Consider the following 21,185-nt stretch of genomic DNA (forward strand, 5'->3'; position numbering starts at 1 on the left):
ACCTGGGATCAAAATCAAAAGTCTATTTCCAAATCATACTCTTCAAACAAGAAAAGGACAACTATTTATCTTGAGCTCAACTTGCGGCGTACAGTAACTGCATGCTCCGAACGCAGGAGTTGCATACAAGACTGCTCAACAGCTCAATTTCCAGTATAACAAAAAGATTATACAGGCTCGAAACATAGGTAATGTTCTGTTGTGCCTGACATCAGACATTGTGATATTGTAAAGCACTAAGTGTAACCTCGCGATATTTCCTGAAATTTGTATGCATACCAAGAAATAAGAGCATCTCCAGTCGCGTCCCCTAAACGACGCCGGATCGAGTGATTGAGGGACGTGTTTTTGTTCATGTCGTGTTTGGGAACGTTATTCCCCAGCCGCGTCCCCCAAACGCCGCCCCCAAGCTCTTTTTAACATTAAAATACTCATTTTTTCTATTTTTATTTAATAGGGAGAAGAAACATTCCACAAACTAATACATAATTAGGAACATGGTTTACACAAACTAAGACATAGTTTGGATATGGTTTTCACAAATTAATACATAGTTTGAATCATGGTTGACACAAATTAAAACATTGGAAAATACGGAAACCTAACTAGCGTTGGCATCGCAGATTTCGTGTATTTGCTGCTAAAAAAGAACACTCCCAGTCACCCAAACTGGAAAATCCAGCTGGTGATGATAGCCCTGTTGATCCTTCCGAAAAAGAACATCCAAAATCCTCTGTGTCTATTTTCGCTGCGAAGAAATAACACTCGGCGTGTTCATTCGTCCTCCTCATCGATGTCGTCGTGGTAGTGCCGGCGGCAGCACGTGTCGTCGAACACCTTGACGCTCATATCCGCGTCGCCAAGGTAGGAGAATGTGAGCACGCAGCCGGCTTCGAGGTCGTGGTAGCGCGCGAACTTCTCTTAGCCGGTGTGGAGGTACATCTTGCCTCGCCCGTCGAAGAGCACGTCCACCGGCCACCGGCAGCAGTCGCAGCCAGCCTCCCGCAGATGCAGCGCGGCCGGCTCGTTGCCGGCGACGAAGTCGGCAAACTTGTCTAGCAGCCTCTGGATGCCGAGTGGGTCGCCCTTGAGGACGATGACGAACTCGAACAACACTTGCTCCTCCTCCTGCAGGTCTGACAATGAGGACGACAGCGTCGCAGGCGACGGCGAGCGTGCAGCTCTGCCGCGGCCACGACCACGACCACGGCCGCAACCTCAGCCTCTGCCAGCCATGGCGTCGACTCTTGAGATGGTGGCGGCTAGGGTTTGTGTGTGAGGGATGATGAGAGAGTGCCCCTTTTAATTGGCCGGAGGGAGGCGGGGGAGCAGTGACGCTCATTAACGTCGTCACGCAGTGCTAAGCGCAACGAGACGTTTCGTTACGCCTCTGCGAAAACTACACCGTCGCTGCGCGCCAATAACTTCCGTCGCGAGGTAGGCAACCATTAGGTTAAACTTGAATGTGTCGCTGATGCGTCGGTCCCATCACCCCGCCTCGCTTTTCGTTGTGTCCGGCGTGCCCGGAGCGTCCCCTGTGTAGCGGGGATGGACTCGGGGCGCCGAACACCGTATTGGATCACGCCAAAGGAGCCTTTGAGACGCGCAGCTGGAAACGAAATTTTATCTAGCGTGTCCCCAAATCCCTTTGAAAACGCGAATGGAGGTGCTCTAAAGACTGAGAATATTACAAACTTGTTTTGTCTTTGTGCATTCCAAGAGTTGTTGACAGTTGTGTCCAGAATGAGATGAAATTCTGGGAACAAGAAACTATACTCTCTTCTTTTTTTTATAAAAGAAATATATTAATATAGAGAGATATCAATTACATTTATGCCATCGTCGCTCGATCAATAGGTCTTAGTTGTTCACCCTAAAGGTCTGAAAACAATGTCTTCTATCATTACCAAGCACAACCAGTTAAGACCGGACATTCGGTTTCATCCTGAAAAGTAGAACTCTAAATTTTACATGTGCTGCCACCCTACTTGCATATTGCTGCTACGAAAACCAGGCCCTACCATACTCTCTTCTAAACTCGGGTCCTTCTGATTTTGACTTGTAACCTCAGGGCCTACTGATCTTCGAAAATGTGCCGGTCTCAGAGAAATAGGTGCTCTGGGTTCCACTTCCAAGGTGGTTTCCATGGGCCTGTGGGTTCGACAGCTCTATTCCCTGTATAAGAGGAACCAACTGTATATTAAAATTGATGAAACAATAACAGGGATTCTATGTGGTTAATCTACCAAAAAAATAAACATAGGTAGGACTGGATTAGTATAAACGTGTCGAGATGCATAAGTACCTACTGATTTACACACTATAGCAACCCATACAGTGCCCGATTTACAAGAAAGAAATATAACATGCAATGTATGCGGCAGCATGAGGTAGAACTAACATGTCAACATAGCAAAATGTTCATGATGAATTCGTGGAAGCAAACTCTACGAACTTGTAGTAAAAAAACAATATGCGTGCACTACCTTTTCTGATCCCTCAAACATGAGAAATTAAACAACTAAGCAAATGCAACATAAAAGTTCAATAGCTAGCTAGAGTTGGTAGCACCTTAGCGGCCATAATCAAATGCCCCACAACTGACCTCTCTACAGTAACTGGTCGAGCCCTTCTCTTCTCCGGGCCGATCCGAAGCCTCTCCGCCGGATTAGCCGGCCGGGGACGGTGGAGGTGGTGCGCCGGCGTAGTCTAGGTCTAGTCTAGGTCCTCTCCTCTTCTAGTTTTTAGGTTTACCCTTGTGGATCTTGGCGTGACGCCAGTTGTTTGGAGCGGGGTGCGCGATCTGTTCGGCCAGATCTGGCACCAGGTAGGCTTCCTCTTCGCCGTGTGGTTGCTCCAGTGGCCGGAGCTGCTCGTGAGGAAGAGGAGCATCGTCTCCTTTAATAAGGCTGATGGTGTTCTTGCTGGGGATGGTCTGAGAGGGGGGAGCTGCAGCTCTTCTCAGCCTATGTCCTGCCGTGGTGGCGAGGGGAGGCGGAAGAGGGAGGCTTCTTTCTTCTCCGGGCGGTTCTTGATTCGGTGGCGGCGGATCGTCATCGACGTGCGCATCCAAGCTAGGGGCATCTGCTGCTATCCATGGCCGGTGCGGCGGCCAATCTTCAACAACCTCCAGGATGGAGACTCTTCCTCGTCCTCGCTGCTGGAGCTCGGCGCCTTGTCACCATCAAGTGGTTTGTCCCCGGTGGTCTCCAGGTGTCTGGCGGCGACGGATTGGTGCCGGAATCGGGTGTTCGGGCACTTGCGCCCCGTTCCTCGACAGAGATATCTTGAGGACACCGGCGTCCGGTGGCGGAGGCTACCTAGGACTCGATTGCTTTTGTTTCTTTAGTTCTAGGGTGGTTTTTGCATATTTTGAGGTCCTTTCTTCAAATTCTTGGTTTCTCAGTACGAGTGATGTAAAAGGGCCTCAATGTAATTTGTACCTGCCACGTTTGGAATGAAAATCCTCTGGGGTCTTCTAGACCCCTCCCTTGTGCAAAAAAAAACAATGCCCCACAACTGGATCGGCCAAAGGTCATGCATAACACCAATTACCTATCTTGAAGTGAACCAAAGAAAAACCAGAAGCTCACCTGAACTGGTGTAAAGGCCAAACTAGATGTCAATCCAGATGTCGCGCCACTGCTACCATAGCTCTTCTCCTTGAATCTGATATTGGAAAGTAATATGGAATCAAAGAGAGGTTGCAGTGCTTGATACCATAAAAAATGCCAGGAATAAAATATAAAGAGGGATGTGAAGATAAAGGGAGTCACAAATGAACTCGTACAACACTAGCTACTTGGCTACTGGAACCGGTACATGGTGCAAATTATATTTAACAATAAACATCCGTGCAAGCAAAACGACCTAACAGTCAGGGAAACATATACATAATGATGGTATATAAAGCATAAAGCACTACGTTGAAAATATCAAGTTATGGGAATTAGGAATAATATATGAATAACTGAATAAACTCCGCCTATGTTGTCCCAACATAGCCGGTCCCAAGCCCGGGTAAAGGAGGAGGGTTGTGATAAGCTTGGCGAGCCAACGTAAAAAACCCAGCCACCCTTATGAAGATGAAACACAAAAGATTTCCGTTGGGACGTAACTCTCTTAGCGACGCGTCATTTCGAAACCCGGGTGTGGTATCAAATGGGCAAGGGCCAGGTCGTCACTCCCTAGGTGGCGTGCCGTACCTTGATCTGGATACGGTGGCAAGTGAGCAAGGATCGGGTCGTCGCATCCTTAGTGGCGCGCTATATCGGCGCCGGGTGTAGTGGAAAATGAACAAGGATCTTCGCATTTGACTTGACGAGTGCGAAGGGTAAGGAAGCTAGCCGAGCCTAGGAGGTTTCGCTTAAGTAGCTAGAACGTAGGGTAAGATTCGGGAGCTAGTTGATACAGCGGTGAGGAGAGGTGTTGATATCCTTTGCGTCCAAGAGACCAAGTGGAGGGGACAGAAGGCGAAGGAAGTAGAGGATACCGGCTTCAAGCTGTGGTATATGGGAACGGCTCCAAACAGAAATGAAGTAGGCATCTTGATCAACAAGAGCCTCAAATCTAGAGTGGTAGACATCAAGCGATGTAGTTGGGGACTTAGTTCTCAATGTTATTAGCGCTTATGCCCCGCAAATAGTCCACTATGAGAACACCAAGAGGAAGTTCCGGGAAGGCCTAGAGGACTTGGTTAGGGGTGTACCTAGTGGCGAAAAGCTCTTCATAGGAGAAGACCTTAATGGCCATGTAGGTACATCTAACATAGGTTTTAAAGGGGTGCATGGGGGCTTTGGCTCTGGCATCAAGAATCAAGAAGGGGAAGACTTCCTAAGCTTTGTTTTAGCGTACGACATGATCGTAGCTAACACCCTCTTTAAAAAGAGAATCTCATCTAGTGACTTTTAGTAGTGGCCACCACAGTAGCCAGATTGACTTCATCCTCTCAAGGAGAGAAGATAGGAGTGCGTGCCTAGATTGTAAGGTGATACCTGGAGAGAGTGTTGTCCTTCAGCATAAGCTTGTGGTGGCTGACTTCCGCTTTCGACTTCGTGTCCAGCGGGATAAGCGTGCGAAAGTCGCTAGAACGAAGTGGTGAAAACTCAAGGGGGAGATAGCCCAGACATTCAAGGAGAGGGTCACTAAGGAGGGCCCTTGGGAGGAAGGAGATGATGCGGATAATATGTGGATGAAGATGGCAACCTGTATTCGTAAGATGGCCTCAGAGGAGTTTGGAGTGTCCATGGGAAATAGAAGCGAAGTTAGGGATACCTGGTGTTGGAACACTGATGTCCAGAAGGTTATTAAGGAAAAGAAGGATTGTTTCAGGCGCCTGTACCTGGAGAAGTACAAGATGGCAAAGAAGGCCGCAAAACAAGCTGTGAGTGAAGCAAGGGATCAGATGTATGAGGACCTCTACCAACGGTTAGGCACGAAAGAAGGCGAAAAGAACATCTATAGGATGGCCAAGATCCGAGAGAGGAAGACGAGGGATGTTGACCAAGTCAAATGCATCAAGGACGGAGCAGACCAACTCGTGGTGAAGGGCAAGGAGATTAAGCATAGATGGCAGGAGTACTTCGACGGGCTGTTCAATGGGGAGACTGAGAGCTCTACCATTGAACTGGACAACTCCTTTGATGATACCAGTAGGCGTTTTGTGCGCCGAATCCAGGAGTAATGGATCCTGATTGTATCCCCATTGAAGTGTGGAGAGGCCTCGGAAACATAGCGATAGTATGGCTAACTAAGCTCTTCAACTTCATTTTTCGGGCAAAACAAGATGCCAGAAGAATGGAGACGCAGTATATTAGTACCAATCTTCAAGAACAAAGGGGATGTTCAGAGTTATACTAACTACCATAGAATTAAGCTTATGAGCCATACAATGAAGCTATGGGAGAGAGTTATTGAGCACCGTTTAAGACGAATGACAAGCGTGACCAAAAATCAGTTGTACTAACTACCATAGAATTAAGCTTATGAGCCATACAATGAAGCTATGGGAGAGAGTCATTGAGCACCGTTTAAGACGAATGGCAAGCGTGACCAAAAATCAGTTTGGTTTCATGCCTAGGAGTTCGACCATGGAAGCCATCTTCTTGGTACGACAACTCATGGAGAGATACAAGGAGCAAGAAGAACCTGCATATGGTGTTCATTGACTTGGAGAAGACCTACGATACGATACCGCGACACGTCATGTGGTGGGCCTTAGAGAAACACAAAGTCCTAGCAAAGTACATTACCCTCATCAAGGACATGTACGATAATGTTGTGACAAGTGTTCGAACAAGAGATGGCGATACAGATGACTTCCCGATTAAAATAGGACTACACCAGAGGTCAGCTTTAAGCCCTTATCTATTTGATTTGGTGATGGATGAGGTCACAAAGGATATACAAGGAGAGATCCCATGGTGTATGCTCTTTGCGAATGATGTGGTCCTAATCGATGATAGTCGAACGGGGGTCAATAGGAAGTTAGAACTATGGAGACAAACCTTGGAATCGAAAGGTTTTAGACTTAGTAGAACTAAAACTGAATACATGATGTGCGGTTTTAGTACTACTAGGCACGAGGAGGAGGTTAGCCTAGATGGGCAGGTGATGCCTCAGAAGGAGATCTTTCGATACTTAGGGTCAATCCTGCACAAGGATGGGGATATTGATGAAGATGTGAACTACCGGATCAAAGCCGGATGGATGAAGTGGCACCAAACTTCTAGCATTCTTTGTGATAAGAGAGTGCCACAAAAGCTAAAAGGCAAGTTCTATAGGACGGCGGTTCGACCCGCAATGTTGTATGGCAAGGTGTGGTGGAGATGCGCATGTTGAGATGGATGAGATGGATGTGTGGTCACACGAGGAAGAACCGAGTCCGAAATAATGATATACGAGATAGAGTTGGGGTAGCACCGATTGCAGAGAACCTTGTCCAACATCGTCTAAGATGGTTTGGGCATATCCAGAAGCCCCAGTGCATAGTGGACGGCTAAAGCGTGCTAATAATGTCAAGAGAGGACGGGATAGACCACACTTGACATATGAGGAGTCCATAAAGAGAGATCTGAAGGACTGGAGTAACACCAAAGAACTAGCCATGGAAAGAGCCGCATGGAAGCTTGCTATCCATGTGCCTGAACCATGAGTTAGTTACGAGATCTTATGGGTTTCACCTCTAGCCTACCCAACTTGTTTGGGAATAAAAGCTTTGTTGTTGTTGTTATTGTATATGAATAACTGAATACCAAGCTGTGCGAAACCGTTGTAACTTCTGTACAGTTGTATTTATATCTTAAAATTGAGGATCACCTAAGTTCCACTATTTTGGACATTTTCTTCTAGTACTTTGAACCACGTAGTGTTGAACTTAAAAGAGTCGGAAAGAAAAAATTCCACTACATCTTATACTATGTTTTGGGGAGCAAAAGGTCAGAAGACCTGCATTGCAGTACTAAGTAACTGGCATGTGATTAATGCTTTAACATCTAATGACAAAGAACAAAAAAGAGCAAAACAAGATACTGCGGGAAAACAAAATAAAACATACTTTTTGGCCACTTTAGCAGCAAGTTTGTTTTGTGCAGCTGAGACACGTAGTCTCCCACTTCCAGCCTGCCCGAGCATGCCATAACCTTCTCCCAAGCCATCACCTGGTATTAACAAGATGTGCTCAAGTCAATATTAATTCATAGTGCAACTAAATAACAAAATGTTGCCGTCCTGTCAATACCAACTGACCTAATGAGCTCTCTTCCGGTATACCAAACTGCATTCGGTTCGCAAGCTTCATCATATCAGTCACCGCATATCTGCAGAATGAAGTTCCCAAAATTAAGGCAAGAATACTGTCTATGTAGTTAATAAATTTTCATCAAACAAGACAAATAAGTAGTTTAAGATAATAGTACGAGGCTGCTCAATATGTATATCTGAGAACAATTACCTTTCTTTCATTTTTCGAAGGCGGCGACCGCCTCTCTTCTTTTTAGGCTCAGAGTCTGGAACAGGAAGTGGTTTTGGAAGCTTTGCAGGAGGTGGTTCTTGCCACTTCTCAATCTTCTTACGGATTTCTTCTAACAAGTTCCGACCAGCTTTTCCAGTTGGATCACCTCTAATTGAATCAATCCTTGCTGCTAGAGTTGACTTTGCAGCTATAAGTCTGCAAGCACGTGTCCTCAGGGCTGGAGGGGTGCTCTGAAATACTTCTGTATGTTCAAGATAGCCAACACGAAACTGAGATGTGGCACTAGAAAACCCAGCAAGATTTTTCTTTTTTGCTCCAAGTAACTGAACGTTGCAAGCAGGCATTTTTGCAAGTGCTCCCAAACCACCAGCAATTCCCATCAGTTTTGCAGCAACAGCACTGCCAGCAATGGCAGAGAGGTTTGGTGCAATGTAACCCATTCTGCCCTCTACAAAATCAAGCACCTTCTTCTTTGCGGCATCAAGATTTAGGGCTCTGTCACATGCTTCAACTGTTTTCACCAAATTCTCCTCAGAAAGAGGCTTCCCACTAGTTGTTGATGCTGTAACGGAGACAACCATTATAACTGCAGAAGGTAAAAGCCCTTCCAGATCTACAAGTGTTAAATCCATCTCATTTCCAATCTTCTTAACAACACGAGCGTAATCAATCGGATGATGAACAAGGGATTCCAGCTCAGGAAACTTCAGCCTATACTTGTCACGTATGAAATTATGGATTATAATGAGCTCATTCTCAATATCTACTGATAAAGCATTGCAGTCAACAATAAGCTGGTACTCTGGATCCTCCTCTAGAATGAATCCTTGATTAGATAAGTCTATGTTTTTCTCAAGCGCTCCTTCGACTTTCTGCAAAAAGGAACTGTTTATTACTAATATATTGTCATGGATGGGGTGAGTGGAAGATTTTTGCAGCAATGCAGCCTAAGGCTAAATTGCGAATGAAGAGCTGCATGCCCTACAGGATAAAATTCAATGGAAACATTATTCCTGCATAAACCATTGCAACATTGAGCGCAAACCAAGAGCTTTTCAGTTGTCTAGCAACGCGAGCACACAAGCTGCCTGCACATGACTCTCGCTATAAAAAAAGGTGCCAGGGTCTAGTCCCTGATTGGTTTATTCATTTTCATAATTGTAACATTGAGCACACTATAAGATTTTCATTTGCACCCTAACTACATCTAAAACAACATTTGTGGATCAGATATGAAAATAGCAATTAACTGCGAGTGTCTCCAAAATAAATACTACATATGTCATGTAAGATCTCTTCATAAACTAGGAAGACTTCACTTTTGCCAGATAAACATAGATCTACGCAATAGAGAGGTATTTGAGTGTTAATGGATATTTACGAGTTTGATAACATACTTGTATTATGTCAATATAACGTTGAGTCTTCTGCAGCTTTGAGACGCTGTCTAGATCATCATAATTGAGGGCCTCAAGGTCAAGCATGTCATCATCACCATCCTCATCCACACCCGCTGCCTCGGCATTGTCTTCTTCCTGAAAAGTTTTGAGAATAGATTAGGAAAAATTCCCGACAAATATATATATATATTCTTAAATATTGCAACACAGCAGACACAGCAATCAACTCACAGGATATGCTTCATTGTCTGACAGGTCGTCAAGATCGGCCAAGAAAGAATCAGCAAGGTTTGCCTGCAACGGTACAAGACCATTCAGAAACATGAGACAGCTTGGCCACATCCGGATAAAAATTGCAATTTAAAACTGTTTAATAGGAGCTGATAGAAACTAACCATGATTTCAGCCCAAGCTTCCCCGGAAACAGCAAGAGCTCCGCTCCAGGCTAGACCTAGTAAGTGAATGAAGAGGATGATCAGGCTTGCACTTACACCGAATACTTATGTAGTAGCCCAATGGGCAGCGCCATAAAGTACAAGCATAGTGTGATACTGCTAGTAAAATAGTACTAATATAGAACAATTTCGGTAGTAAAAAAATGCGAACGAACGATTTCGGTAACTAAGTGGATGGATCCGAGTATCCAGTTTCCAGGACAGGAAACGTCCGGATTAGACTGCTCATAGCCAGGGGGCGCGGATCCACATGATTTGCACAAACCAAAAAAAATTGTGGATACTAGCGGGTGGAGACTAGTAGATGATAAAAGCCTCATACCTCAGAAACCAATGGGGGCCAGATTCCAGACGGGGTGGAGACTGCAGGGACGCGGCGCCGCGCGTGAGAAGCGGGGGAGTTGGAGGTGACGCGCCTCGCGTGAGGGGCGGAGGAGCTGTGGGTTAGGCGTCGCGGCGAGGCCAAGCTAGGGCAAAGCTGCGGTCGAGAACCGCATTAGGAGAGGAAGGGGAAAGAGATTTCTCAAATCTCAAAAGAAAAAAACAAGGGAGACGGTGGAGAAGAAGAAGAAATCGTGGGGAAGAATAACTCGCCAACGGGCCGGACCCCTCTAGCAACGGGCCGACCCACTGTTGTAACGCGGTACCTTATTTTTTTCTTTTTGGGAGCCCCTTCTTTTTTTTTCTTTTACGAGATTTTTTTTAGTGCTCTCCAGCAACGGTTGCTCATGAAAAGAGATAAATCTTTGGAAGGGGTAGGAAACTATGTGCTACTTCCAATGAATAGACATTAATTTGGTAAATCTTTTGTCTCAACAATTATATATATTCTAAAAAGAGAGAAATACACTATTATACCACTAGACTCAATAGTTGTCATCTACCCAGAAATTCAATTCGGCTCCCGGGTGCGTATGATCCATCTACCATAAAAACATATTTCCAAGTGTTAAAAAATGTTGATAAAAAAATTTACATGTACATCTCCATAATATATGTGTATTCGTCAAGTTTCACGAAAAAAATGATATTTTTTTGTAGTCTAAGCGAAAAACAGAAAATTTATTCGTCAAGTCTTTGTTTCAGCACCGAATTTTGTCTTTTTTACACACGCCACGTGACATGTTGATTTTTCGTGAAACGACTTTGTGAGCGCGTAGCACATGAAGATGTACGTGTGAAATTTTTGTTTCAATTTTTTTGACATTTTGAATTATGTCTAACATGTATTTTCAAATAAAGGGAGCATACGCTCCCACGTGCCAAAACATCACTCCCTCATCCACTTGTAGTATAGTCCTAATAGTTGTGAAATGGGATAGAGTAGTCCCAAGAGTTGTCCACTACATGAGATTAGTCCTAATGATCATGGTGTGGACATGTCGCACTTTTTTTTTTTTGCCAAAAGCATATCTAACATTCTTGATGTATTAGCCTATTATGGCATCTCCAGCGCGTGACCCATTCGGTCATGGCCGTCCGAAACGGTTTGCGCGGACTGGTGGACAAGCCATGCAAGCTTCGGCGGGCCGACCCAAACAGATCGACTTGCGCGGACCGACCCATCAATCCACCAAATTTGGATCACGGATGCGTCGTGATGGACAGCGCGCGCGTCCTCCCGCATCCTTCCCTAGACCACCTCGGTCCCTCCCGCCAGTGCCACACAAATCACTCCATTTCCTCCAAAAAAAACTTTACCAAAATTTGACCGGCGGGAAAGGAAGCGGAAACGATGGATCCCATCGCCAATGCCAAGTCTCTGGCTCCTCGAGGCCAAAGCCAAGGCTAGGCTCATGGACGATGATGCCAAGTATAGGCTCTTGGAGGCTAAAGCCAAGGTCATGGCCGAGGAGAACTGGATCATGCTCATCGACTTGGACACCATCTCCGACGCCGAACAAAGGGCTTGGATCGAGAAGAAGTAAAATATAATCCGAGCTCGCGATGTTTGAAGGGCAATGGCATAGATGATATTGACATTTGGGAGAAACTTGCCACTTTTTAGGGAAAAGTAGCCACTTTTTCGACATATTTATGATGTTGTCTCATTTTACATATTTGGAAGGAACTTGCCATTTTGTTGGCAATGCCTTTAGGACAATGGCGCATGTTTGCAACTTTATTTAGTTTCCAATTTACATATTTATGTTGTAAATGTGAAAAGAATTAACAAACTAGCTAGGTCTAGCTAAAATAGCTAGCACTGACCGAATGGGTCGAACCGTTGGAAGCACCTGGCCTGAGGCCAGACCATGACCCAAATTATGTATGCGGGCCAGCCCAATCAGATGGAATCGGACCGAATGAGTCGCTGGTTTGGGTCACTCTGCTGGAGATGCCCTTACTAATAGGGGTGTTTCCGCAAAAAAAACCTTTGCCGCATGTCCACACGAGGATCTTTGGGACTAATTGAAACTACTCCATACCATTTTGCAACTATTTGGACTAAATTGCACAAAGAGGACAAATACTGAGACTAGTGTTGTATTTAACTCCTTAAAAAATTAAGCTATGCCACTAGAATGAGAATAAATGCAACTCACAAGTTCTAATGCCAACATGTGGACATATGCTTTTAGTTCGCATAAAAAACATTTGTATTTTAGTTTGCAAAGAAAACAGACCTAGTTAATCGGGCCTACTACTGATTCTTTCTCCTAACAACTCTTACTCCGCATCATAAAATGTTGTGAGCCAATATCTAGGCTTTAATATCACTGCTGACCAAAAGCATCGGTCAAGATACATGCTGGGTAAACACCTGTTATGTGGGAATTCGTGTTTTAGCTCATAGGTCTAGACGAACCTATTAGAAAAAAATATTTTAAATCAACTTAAAATGTTGAAAAATACCGACAAAATTTGTGGGTTTACGTTTGGACATTCTATGTTTGCTCACAGAATTTGGCGGAGAAAAGACATTTTGTGTGTTCTGCATAAAAAGACAAAAAAAATGTTTCATGAAAATCTATTTTGTAGCACAAAAAATGTTATTTTTTCACGAAATTTTGTGTGCGAACATATAACGTCTAGATGTACCCCCAGAAATTTTTTCCGAAATTTTTGAACATTTTGAAGCATGATTTTTATGCAATGGGTGCATCAACACCTATGACCCGAAGTGAGCATCCGTTGTTAGAGCATCTCTAACAGAGCCCGTAAATCACGCCGGAACCGTATTTTTCCGAGCTATTTATGGGTTTGGGTCAAAAGTGGCGCAGAATAGACTGAACTCGATATCCGGCTCGAAAAACTTTTTCAGGGGCCCGAAAAGTTTCACACTCGACCTCTATTAATACAGACCGAGGAGCAGTTTACAGGTCCGAAACTGAACGGATTTCTCACCCCGCCGCCAGCGCTGCCGTCCGTACAACCGTTTCCAGCCGCCGATTTCTAACTACTTTGCTGAAATTATGACCAAGCTCACGGCTCTAGGCGGAACGTGCGGCGGACGGACATGGCAGACCATGGCGTGATGCGCTGGCCGGCAGGAACGCGGCAGCCGACCTACACGCAGCTAGCCAAGCAATACAGCTATGAGCGTGAGCAGCTAGCCAAGCAATAGCGTGAGCAGCTAGCCAAGGGCGCGGCGGCCAGACATGCGCGGACAGCAAGCTAGCAGCATCACGGCCGCATCTGGCCTGATCAATCTCAGCTGCGTCCGGCCGCATAAATCCGGCTGCGCCGCCCGAATCTTCAGCTCCTCGCGCTTGGTTCTTCCCTGCATGCGATTGTCCATGCCTGACCCCCAATCTCGCCGTTGCAGCCAGGGGAGCGGGCGGCGGCCGCGCGGGGAGTCGTACCTAGGCAGCGACGCTGATAGTTCTGTGAAGAAGATGATGAATTTCTGTTTTTCAGTTTTAGTTTACGGTGTCTGTTCTGCGCCAGCAGTTTTGCGACCCGTAAACACGTTTTCGGAAAACTGAACTTGAGTTTTTCGGTTTGCACTTTTACGGACTCTGCTAGAGATGCTCTTATACAGTTCAGTTTAGTTAGTACCACCTGTTCTGGTCACCAAACATGGATGGCAAGACATACAGATTGTTTGTGTGTCCTGGACTCTACGTTGTCCATCGTATCCTTGTCATCTAATTCTCTCGTTCGTTGCTAGTAGACACAACTTCATGATACATTCATGTGCTTTCTCTAACTTATTTGTCTTTCATGTACAAATACACCCCTATCTGTGTTGTCTCTGCATATCCTTCGTAGCTAGCTAAATGCTGCTCTACAAAATCCCATAAGCACAAGTGCACAACAAAGGGCCTCTTTATTTTTTTAATGCTTTCCACGAAAATAAGTAGGACAAACGAAACAAAGGGATTGGCTTTGCTGTGGGCTTTTACCGAAGCTGGTCTCCTTTCCGAGCTTTTCCTCCTCAGCCCGAAAAGTTATTTTACTTTGCCCATTTCGTTTCTCTTATTTACTGAAAACTTGCCATCGGAGTGCTCGACCCGCACCTTGCTCTACAACGCTCGCACACGGGAGGATAAAAACAAATTGAGAAAAATAAACCGTTTCTTTTCTACCCCACGCGACCAGGGAGAGCGACGCGTTGTGGTCCCCGCCGCCCGTTCCGCCGCCGTCAGCATATCGGACCACCGCCACTGCTTGTCCCGACCGCCGCCAGTGCTCGTCCCGTGCGCCGCCGTTGTCTATCCGTGCTCCGTTCGTTCCTCATCTTCCCGCCTCCATGCGGCCAGAGACGATGGCGATGACGAGCAGCTCGAGGTCGCAGTTCGCCGCATGCGAGCTCCGCGTCTTCCGCACGCGAGCAACATCGCTTTGTGCCTGTAGCTCTCCGTCGTTCGTCCGACCAGTGTAGGCCTGCTGCGCTCCGCCGAGCGTTGGACGTCGTTGGCCTGGAGACTCGCAAATCCTGATGGTCCATACCTACGTGCGTCCTCTCCCCTATTTTCTCCATAGGTTGAACAAAATCGAGCTGAATGGTGATGTTCACATACGCCGACCGTCATCGGTGTCGTTGCCTATTCGACGGTACCTCGGAGGAGGGATCCTCACGAGGGGGAGAAGAAGTAGGGGCTATAGGGCGGAGTGCACTCGGGACGGTGGTACGCGATTTACCCAGCTTCGGATCACCTGCACGATGGCAAGGCCTACTGTTGCTTGTCTGGAATTATCTGGGCGCTTTCGCGTTGTTACAATGAGTTGTAGTTGTGCCTCTAGGGCTCCCGGGATCCGGCTTATAAAGGCGCACGGATCTAGGGTTTACATGGAGAGTCCTAGCCGGAATACAAGTTGCCTAACTACGGTACAATATCTTGCCGTGTACGTTAAGGATCCACCTTCCATCATGACCATGCTGGATCCGGATACTTCATGGGCCTCCACGGATCCGGCCTCCTTCGTAGGTCGGTTAGGATCCGGCTTCCTGTTCCTGGGATGTACTTCATCCTTCAGGATCTACAGCAACTGGGCCGCCCGATGGGACACATGCCACATCACCATCTGTGGGCCACCCGGGCTTGCCGGATCTAGGCCATGCCGTTGACATACCCATAAAGTATACCCACAACAGTAGCCCCCGAAGTTCTCCGAGATTCATCATTCCTCCGACTTCATTCAGCTCGGATCCAAAGAGAATCTTGAAGAGCTTCAAAAACTTCCTTGTTTCCGATGTCGTCTTCTCGGAAATCTCTTGTTCTTCACTAATGACAATCGTAACAGATTTTCCATTTTTCCCGCGCTAAATTTTTGGAGATGCGAATCTCTAGCCGGAAATTTCGGGAGTGCACAGTTAAGTTACATCCACGTCGTCTCACCGCTTTTAACCTAAGACACGTGTCATGTATCTAACGGCGCGACCGTTCAGTTTCCGCCGTCGGATCCAAAACAAGAATCTCCGCGTGAGGTCTATAAATACCCCCATGCGCGGTAACTTTTCATTCTTTCACCGTCTCACCCACCTCGTCTTTTTCCTCGCGCCGCGCCGCCCACCAGATCTCGACTCCGGCGAGCTCTCCCACGAAAAGCTTCGCTTGCCGCCGTTCCAAGCCTCATTTCGCACCAAGATCTTCACGGTTGAACGGGAAATCTTCCCGGCCGCCGATTCATGGTCAAGTGGCGGAGTTCGCTTCAAGTCCGGCGACCTTAACTTCACCGGAGCTCCGTTGGACCACCGCGCCATTAACGGTACGTGCGCCGGCCTTGTAGAAGAAAGACTACTGTAGATCCGGTTACTCAATTTAGTTTTCCATGGGTACAGCCGGAAGCATGTCACATGGTTCATCAAACTGTACTGGTAGTTCTCCGAATAGCCCGGAACCCAACACATTAGAACCAATCTGCCCAGAACCCATTGCATTCTTGCCACCATATGTTTCCAACATCAGGCCAGCTCAACCATTCTACGCCTCTTCCAGCACTGCCCTAGGTCGGATCCCTACTCCCAAAGAATTTCAAGAAGAACTCGAGGGACAAGCCAGAATGGCAGCCAAGGTGCACGAGGTGGAAAACAAGAAAGCTTCCAAGGCCTGGATCCGCGAAGGTGAGAGGGGTCAATGGTGGCCCTGTTTAACCACGGACGCGGAGCTTAGGGAACTCCAGAACGAGGGCATGATCTCCTCACATTGGAGCTTCATGCGTGACTCCGACGTCCCCGAACCCGATGCAGACGAAAGGGTCATGACCAAAGCTTGGGTCGAGCGCGGTCTATCGCTCCCATGTTCGGAATTTTTCCTCTCTATCCTCAACACATACGGACTTCAGCCCCACAACATCTGCCCAAACTCATATCTCCTTCTATCCAACTTCGCAACACTTTGCGAAGGGCATCTCGGAATCCAACCAGATGTCCGATTGTGGCAGTTTTTCTTCCGGGTAAAGAAAGAAACGAAGGACAAGGCCATGGTGAACTGCGGGAGCATGACTTTTATGCTCCGACCTGGTCGTATGTATCCGCCCCATGACTCCCACGAATCCGTCCGGTATTGGAACATCGGATGGTTCTATGAGAAGAACATCTCAGTTCCGGGTGTCCACGAAGGATTGCCCCAGTTCGTCAACGAACCTCCGGAAGAACTCGCCAGTTGGAGCCTCGTTCCCACGCTTGCTCAGTTTCCGATACTGGAAAAAGCAGCGCGAAGAATTTTTTGGTTAGTCCATGATGGGCTAACCGGAGCTCAGCTCACTTTGAGCTGGTTCACTCGGCAGATCCAGCCACTTCGGTACAATGCGCGATTAATCTGCGCATACACCGGGGCAGACGACCTTCTCCGAGCAACCCGCCACAACCTTCCGGCTGATTCCCTTAAGAGGAGAATCAAGACGCTCATGAAGATTGGCCGGGGCCAACCGGTCCCGGAGTTAATCAAGGATATCCAGACACACAACCAATGTCCTCCGGTAAGCCCTAGTTCCTTTGTTATTCTTAACTTCACAAACTTTAGATGTGTTCTAACTTACTTTTAATTCCCTTCCAGCTCAAAACTTTGGCGGAGGAGAACTTCCGCACCATACTCCGTGTTCCCGTCAGCAGCGAAGCGGCGGAGGAAGATTGATACGCGTACAGCACGCGTCCGTTGGGAACCCCAAGAGGAAGGTGTGATGCGTACAGCGGCAAGTTTTCCCTCAGTATGAAACCAAGGTTTATCGAACCAGTAGGAGCCAAGAAGCGCGTTGAAGGTTGATGGCGGCGGGATGTAGTGCGGCGCAACACCAGGGATTCCGGCGCCAACGTGGAACCTGCACAACACAAACCAAGTACTTTGCCCCAACGAAACAGCGAGGTTGTCAATCTCACCGGCTTGCTGTAACAAAGGATTAGATGTATAGTGTGGATGATGATTGTTTGCAGAAAACAGTAGAACACGTATTGCAGTAGATTGTATTTCAGTATAGAGAATTGGACCGGGGTCCACAGTTCACTAGAGGTGTCTCTCCCATAAGATAAACAGCATGTTGGGTGAACAAATTACAGTTGGGCAATTGACAAATAGAGAGGGCATGACCATGCACATACATATTATGATGAGTATTGTGAGATTTAATTGGGCATTACGACAAAGTACATAGACCGCTATCCAGCATGCATCTATGCCTAAAAAGTCCACCTTCAGGTTATCATCCGAACCCCCTCCAGTATTAAGTTGCTAACAACAGACAAATGCATTAAGTATTGCGCGTAATGTAACCAAAAGAACTACATCCTCGAACATAGCACTAATGTTTTATCCCTAGTGGCAACAAGACATCCATAATCTTAGAGATTTCTCGTCACTTCCCGCATTCACGGAGACATGAACCCACTATCGAGCATAAATACTCCCTCTTGGAGTTACAAGCATCTACTTGGCCAGAGCATCTACTAGTAACGGAGAGCATGCAAGATCATAAACAACACATAGACATAAATTGATAATCAACATAACATAGTATTCTCTATTCATCGGATCCCAACAAACACAACATATAGAATTACAGATAGATGATCTTGATCATGTTCGGCAGCTCACAAGACCCGACAATTAAGCACAATGAGGAGAAGACAACCATCTAGCTACTGCTATGGACCCATAGTCCAGGGGTAGACTACTCACACATCACTCCGGAGGCGACCATGGCGGCGTAGAGTCCTCCGGGAGATGATTCCCCTCTCCGGCAGGGTGCCGGAGGCGATCTCCTGAATCCCCCGAGATGGGATTGGCAGCGGCGGCGTCTCTGGAAGGTTTTCCGTATCGTGGCTCTCGGTACTGGGGGTTTCGCGACGAAGGCTATTTGTAGGCGGAAGGGCAGGTCAAGGGGCATCACGAGGGGCCCACACTACAGGTCGGCGCGGCCAAGACCTGGGCCGCGCCGCCCTATAGTCTGGCCACCTCGTGGCCCCACTTCGTCTCCTCTTCGGTCTTCTGGAAGCTTCGTGGCAAAATAGGACCCTGGGCGTTGATTTCGTCCAATTCCGAGAATATTTCCTTACTAGGATTTCTGAAACCAAAAACAGCAGAAACAAAGAATCGCACTTCGGCATCTTGTTAATAGGTTAGTTCCAGAAAATGCACGAATATGACATAAAGTGTGCATAAAACATGTAGATATCATCAATAATGTGGCATGGAACATAAGGAATTATCGATACGTCGGAGACGTATCAGCATCCCCAAGCTTAGTTCCTGCTCGTCCCGAGCAGGTAAACGATAAACAAAGATAATTTCTGGAGTGACATGCCATCATAACCTTGATCATACTATTTGTAAAGCATATGAAGTGAATGCAGCGATCAAAACAATGTAAATGACATGAGTAAACAAATGAATCATATAGCAAAGACTTTTCATGAATAGTACTTCAAGACAAGCATCAATAAGTCTTGCATAAGAGTTAACTCATAAAGCAATAATTCAAAGTAAAGGTATTGAAGCAACACAAAGGAAGATTAAGTTTCAGCTGTTGCTTTCAACTTGTAACATGTATATCTCATGGATATTGTCAATGCAAAGTAATATAACAAGTGCAATATGCAAATATGTAGGAATCAATGCACAGTTCACACAAGTGTTTGCTTCTTGAGATGGAGAGAAATAGGTGAACTTACTCAACAATAAAAGTAAAAGAATGGTCCTTCAAAGAGGAAAGCATCGATTGCTATATTTGTGCTAGAGCTTTGATTTTGAAAACAAAAAGAGAGCATAAAATTAAATTTTTGAGAGGTGTTTGTTGTTGTCAACGAATGGTAGTGGGCACTCTAACCCCCCTGTCAGGCAAACCTTCAAAGAGCGGCTCCCATTTTATTTTATTTTTGTGCGGCACTCCTTCCAACCTTTCTTTCACAAACCATGGCTAACCGAATCCTTCGGGTGCCTGCCAACAATCTCATACCATGAAGGAGTGCCTTTTTATTTTAGTTTTATTATGATGACACTCTTCCCAACCTTTGCTTTCACAAGCCATGGCTAACCGAATCCTTCGGGTGCCGTCCAACAATCACATACCATGGAGGAGTGTCTATTTTTGTTAATTAATTTGGGGCTGGGAATCCCATTGCCAGCTCTTTTTGCAAAATTATTGGATAAGCGGATGAAGCCACTAGTCCATTGGTGAAAGTTGCCCAACAAGATTGAAAGATAAAACACCACATACTTCCTCATGAGCTATAAAACATTGACACAAATTGAGAAGCATTTTTAATTGTTTAAAGGTAGCACTCAAGCAATTTACTTTGGAATGGCGGAGAAATACCATGTAGTAGGTAGGTATGGTGGACACAAATGGCATAGTGGTTGGCTCAAGTATTTTGGATGCATGAGAAGTATTCCCTCTCGATACAAAGTTTAGGCTAGCAAGGCTATTTGAAACAAACACAAGGATGAAGCGGTGCAGCAAAACTCACATAAAAGACACATTGTAAACATTATAAGACTCTACACCGTCTCCCTTGTTGTTCAAACTCAATACTAGAAATTATCTAGACTTTAGAGAGACCAAATATGCAAACCAAATTTTAGCATGCTCTATGTATTTCGTCATTAATAGGTGCAAAGTATATGATACAAGAGCTTAAACATGAGCACAACAATTGCCAAGTATCACATTATCCAAGACATTATAGCAATTACTACATGTATCATTTTCCAATTCCAACCATATAACAAATTAACGAAGAAGAAACTTCGCCATGGATACTATGAGTAGAGCCTAAGGACATACTTGTCCATATGCAACAGCGGAGCGTGTCTCTCTCCCACACAATGAATTCTAGGATCCATTTTATTCAAACAAAACAAAAAACAAAAACAAACCGACGCTCCAAGCAAAGCACATAAGCTGTGATGGAATAAAAATATAGTTTCAGGGGAGGAACCTGATAATGTTGTCGATGAAGAAGGGGATGCCTTGGGCATCCCCAAGCTTAGACGCTTGAGTCTTCTTGATATATGCAGGGGTGAACCACCGGGGCATCCCCAAGCTTAGAGTTTTCACTCTCCTTGATCATGTTGTATCATCTCCCTCTCTTGATCCTTGAAAACTTCCTCCACACCAAACTTAGAACAACTCATTAGAGGGTTAGTGCACAATCAAAATATACATGTTCAGAGGTGACATAATCATTCTTAACACTTCTGGACATTGCACAAAGCTAATGAAAGTCAATGGAATCGAAATATCCATCGAACATAACAAAACTGGCAATGTGAAATAAAAGGCAGAATCTGTCAAAAACAGAACAGTTCGTATTGACGAATTTTATTGGGGCACCAGACTTTCTCAAATGAAAATGCTCAAATTAAATGAAAGTTGCGCACATATCTGAGGATCACTCACGTAAATTGGCATAATTTTCTGAGTTAGCTACAGAGAATTTTGCCCAGATTCGTGACAGCAAAGAAATCTGTTTCTGCG

At 45.8% G+C, this 21,185-nt stretch overlaps 1 protein-coding gene across 2 annotated transcripts; it reads right to left on the reverse strand.

The window, feature by feature from the left end:
• Positions 1–1,754: 1,754 nt before the first annotated feature.
• LOC127333936 (U4/U6 small nuclear ribonucleoprotein Prp31 homolog) lies at positions 1,755–10,381 on the reverse strand. 2 transcript variants are annotated; one of them, XM_051360378.2, is made up of 9 exons: positions 10,150–10,381; positions 9,768–9,823; positions 9,604–9,666; positions 9,370–9,507; positions 7,952–8,844; positions 7,747–7,817; positions 7,556–7,658; positions 3,594–3,669; positions 1,755–2,175 (listed from the first exon to the last, which is right to left on the reverse strand). In XM_051360378.2, the coding sequence occupies exons 2-9, from the start codon at positions 9,768–9,770 to the stop codon at positions 2,068–2,070; spliced, it is 1,455 nt and encodes a 484-aa protein (XP_051216338.1). In that variant the 5' UTR covers positions 9,771–9,823; positions 10,150–10,381; the 3' UTR covers positions 1,755–2,067. The 2 variants fall into 2 exon arrangements, with proteins under 2 accessions (XP_051216338.1, XP_071682441.1); XM_071826340.1 differs by lacking the exon at positions 3,594–3,669.
• Positions 10,382–21,185: the final 10,804 nt, after the last annotated feature.

Source organism: Lolium perenne, chromosome 2 (genome assembly GCF_019359855.2).
Source record: "Lolium perenne isolate Kyuss_39 chromosome 2, Kyuss_2.0, whole genome shotgun sequence".
Taxonomy (NCBI): Eukaryota; Viridiplantae; Streptophyta; class Magnoliopsida; order Poales; family Poaceae; genus Lolium; species Lolium perenne.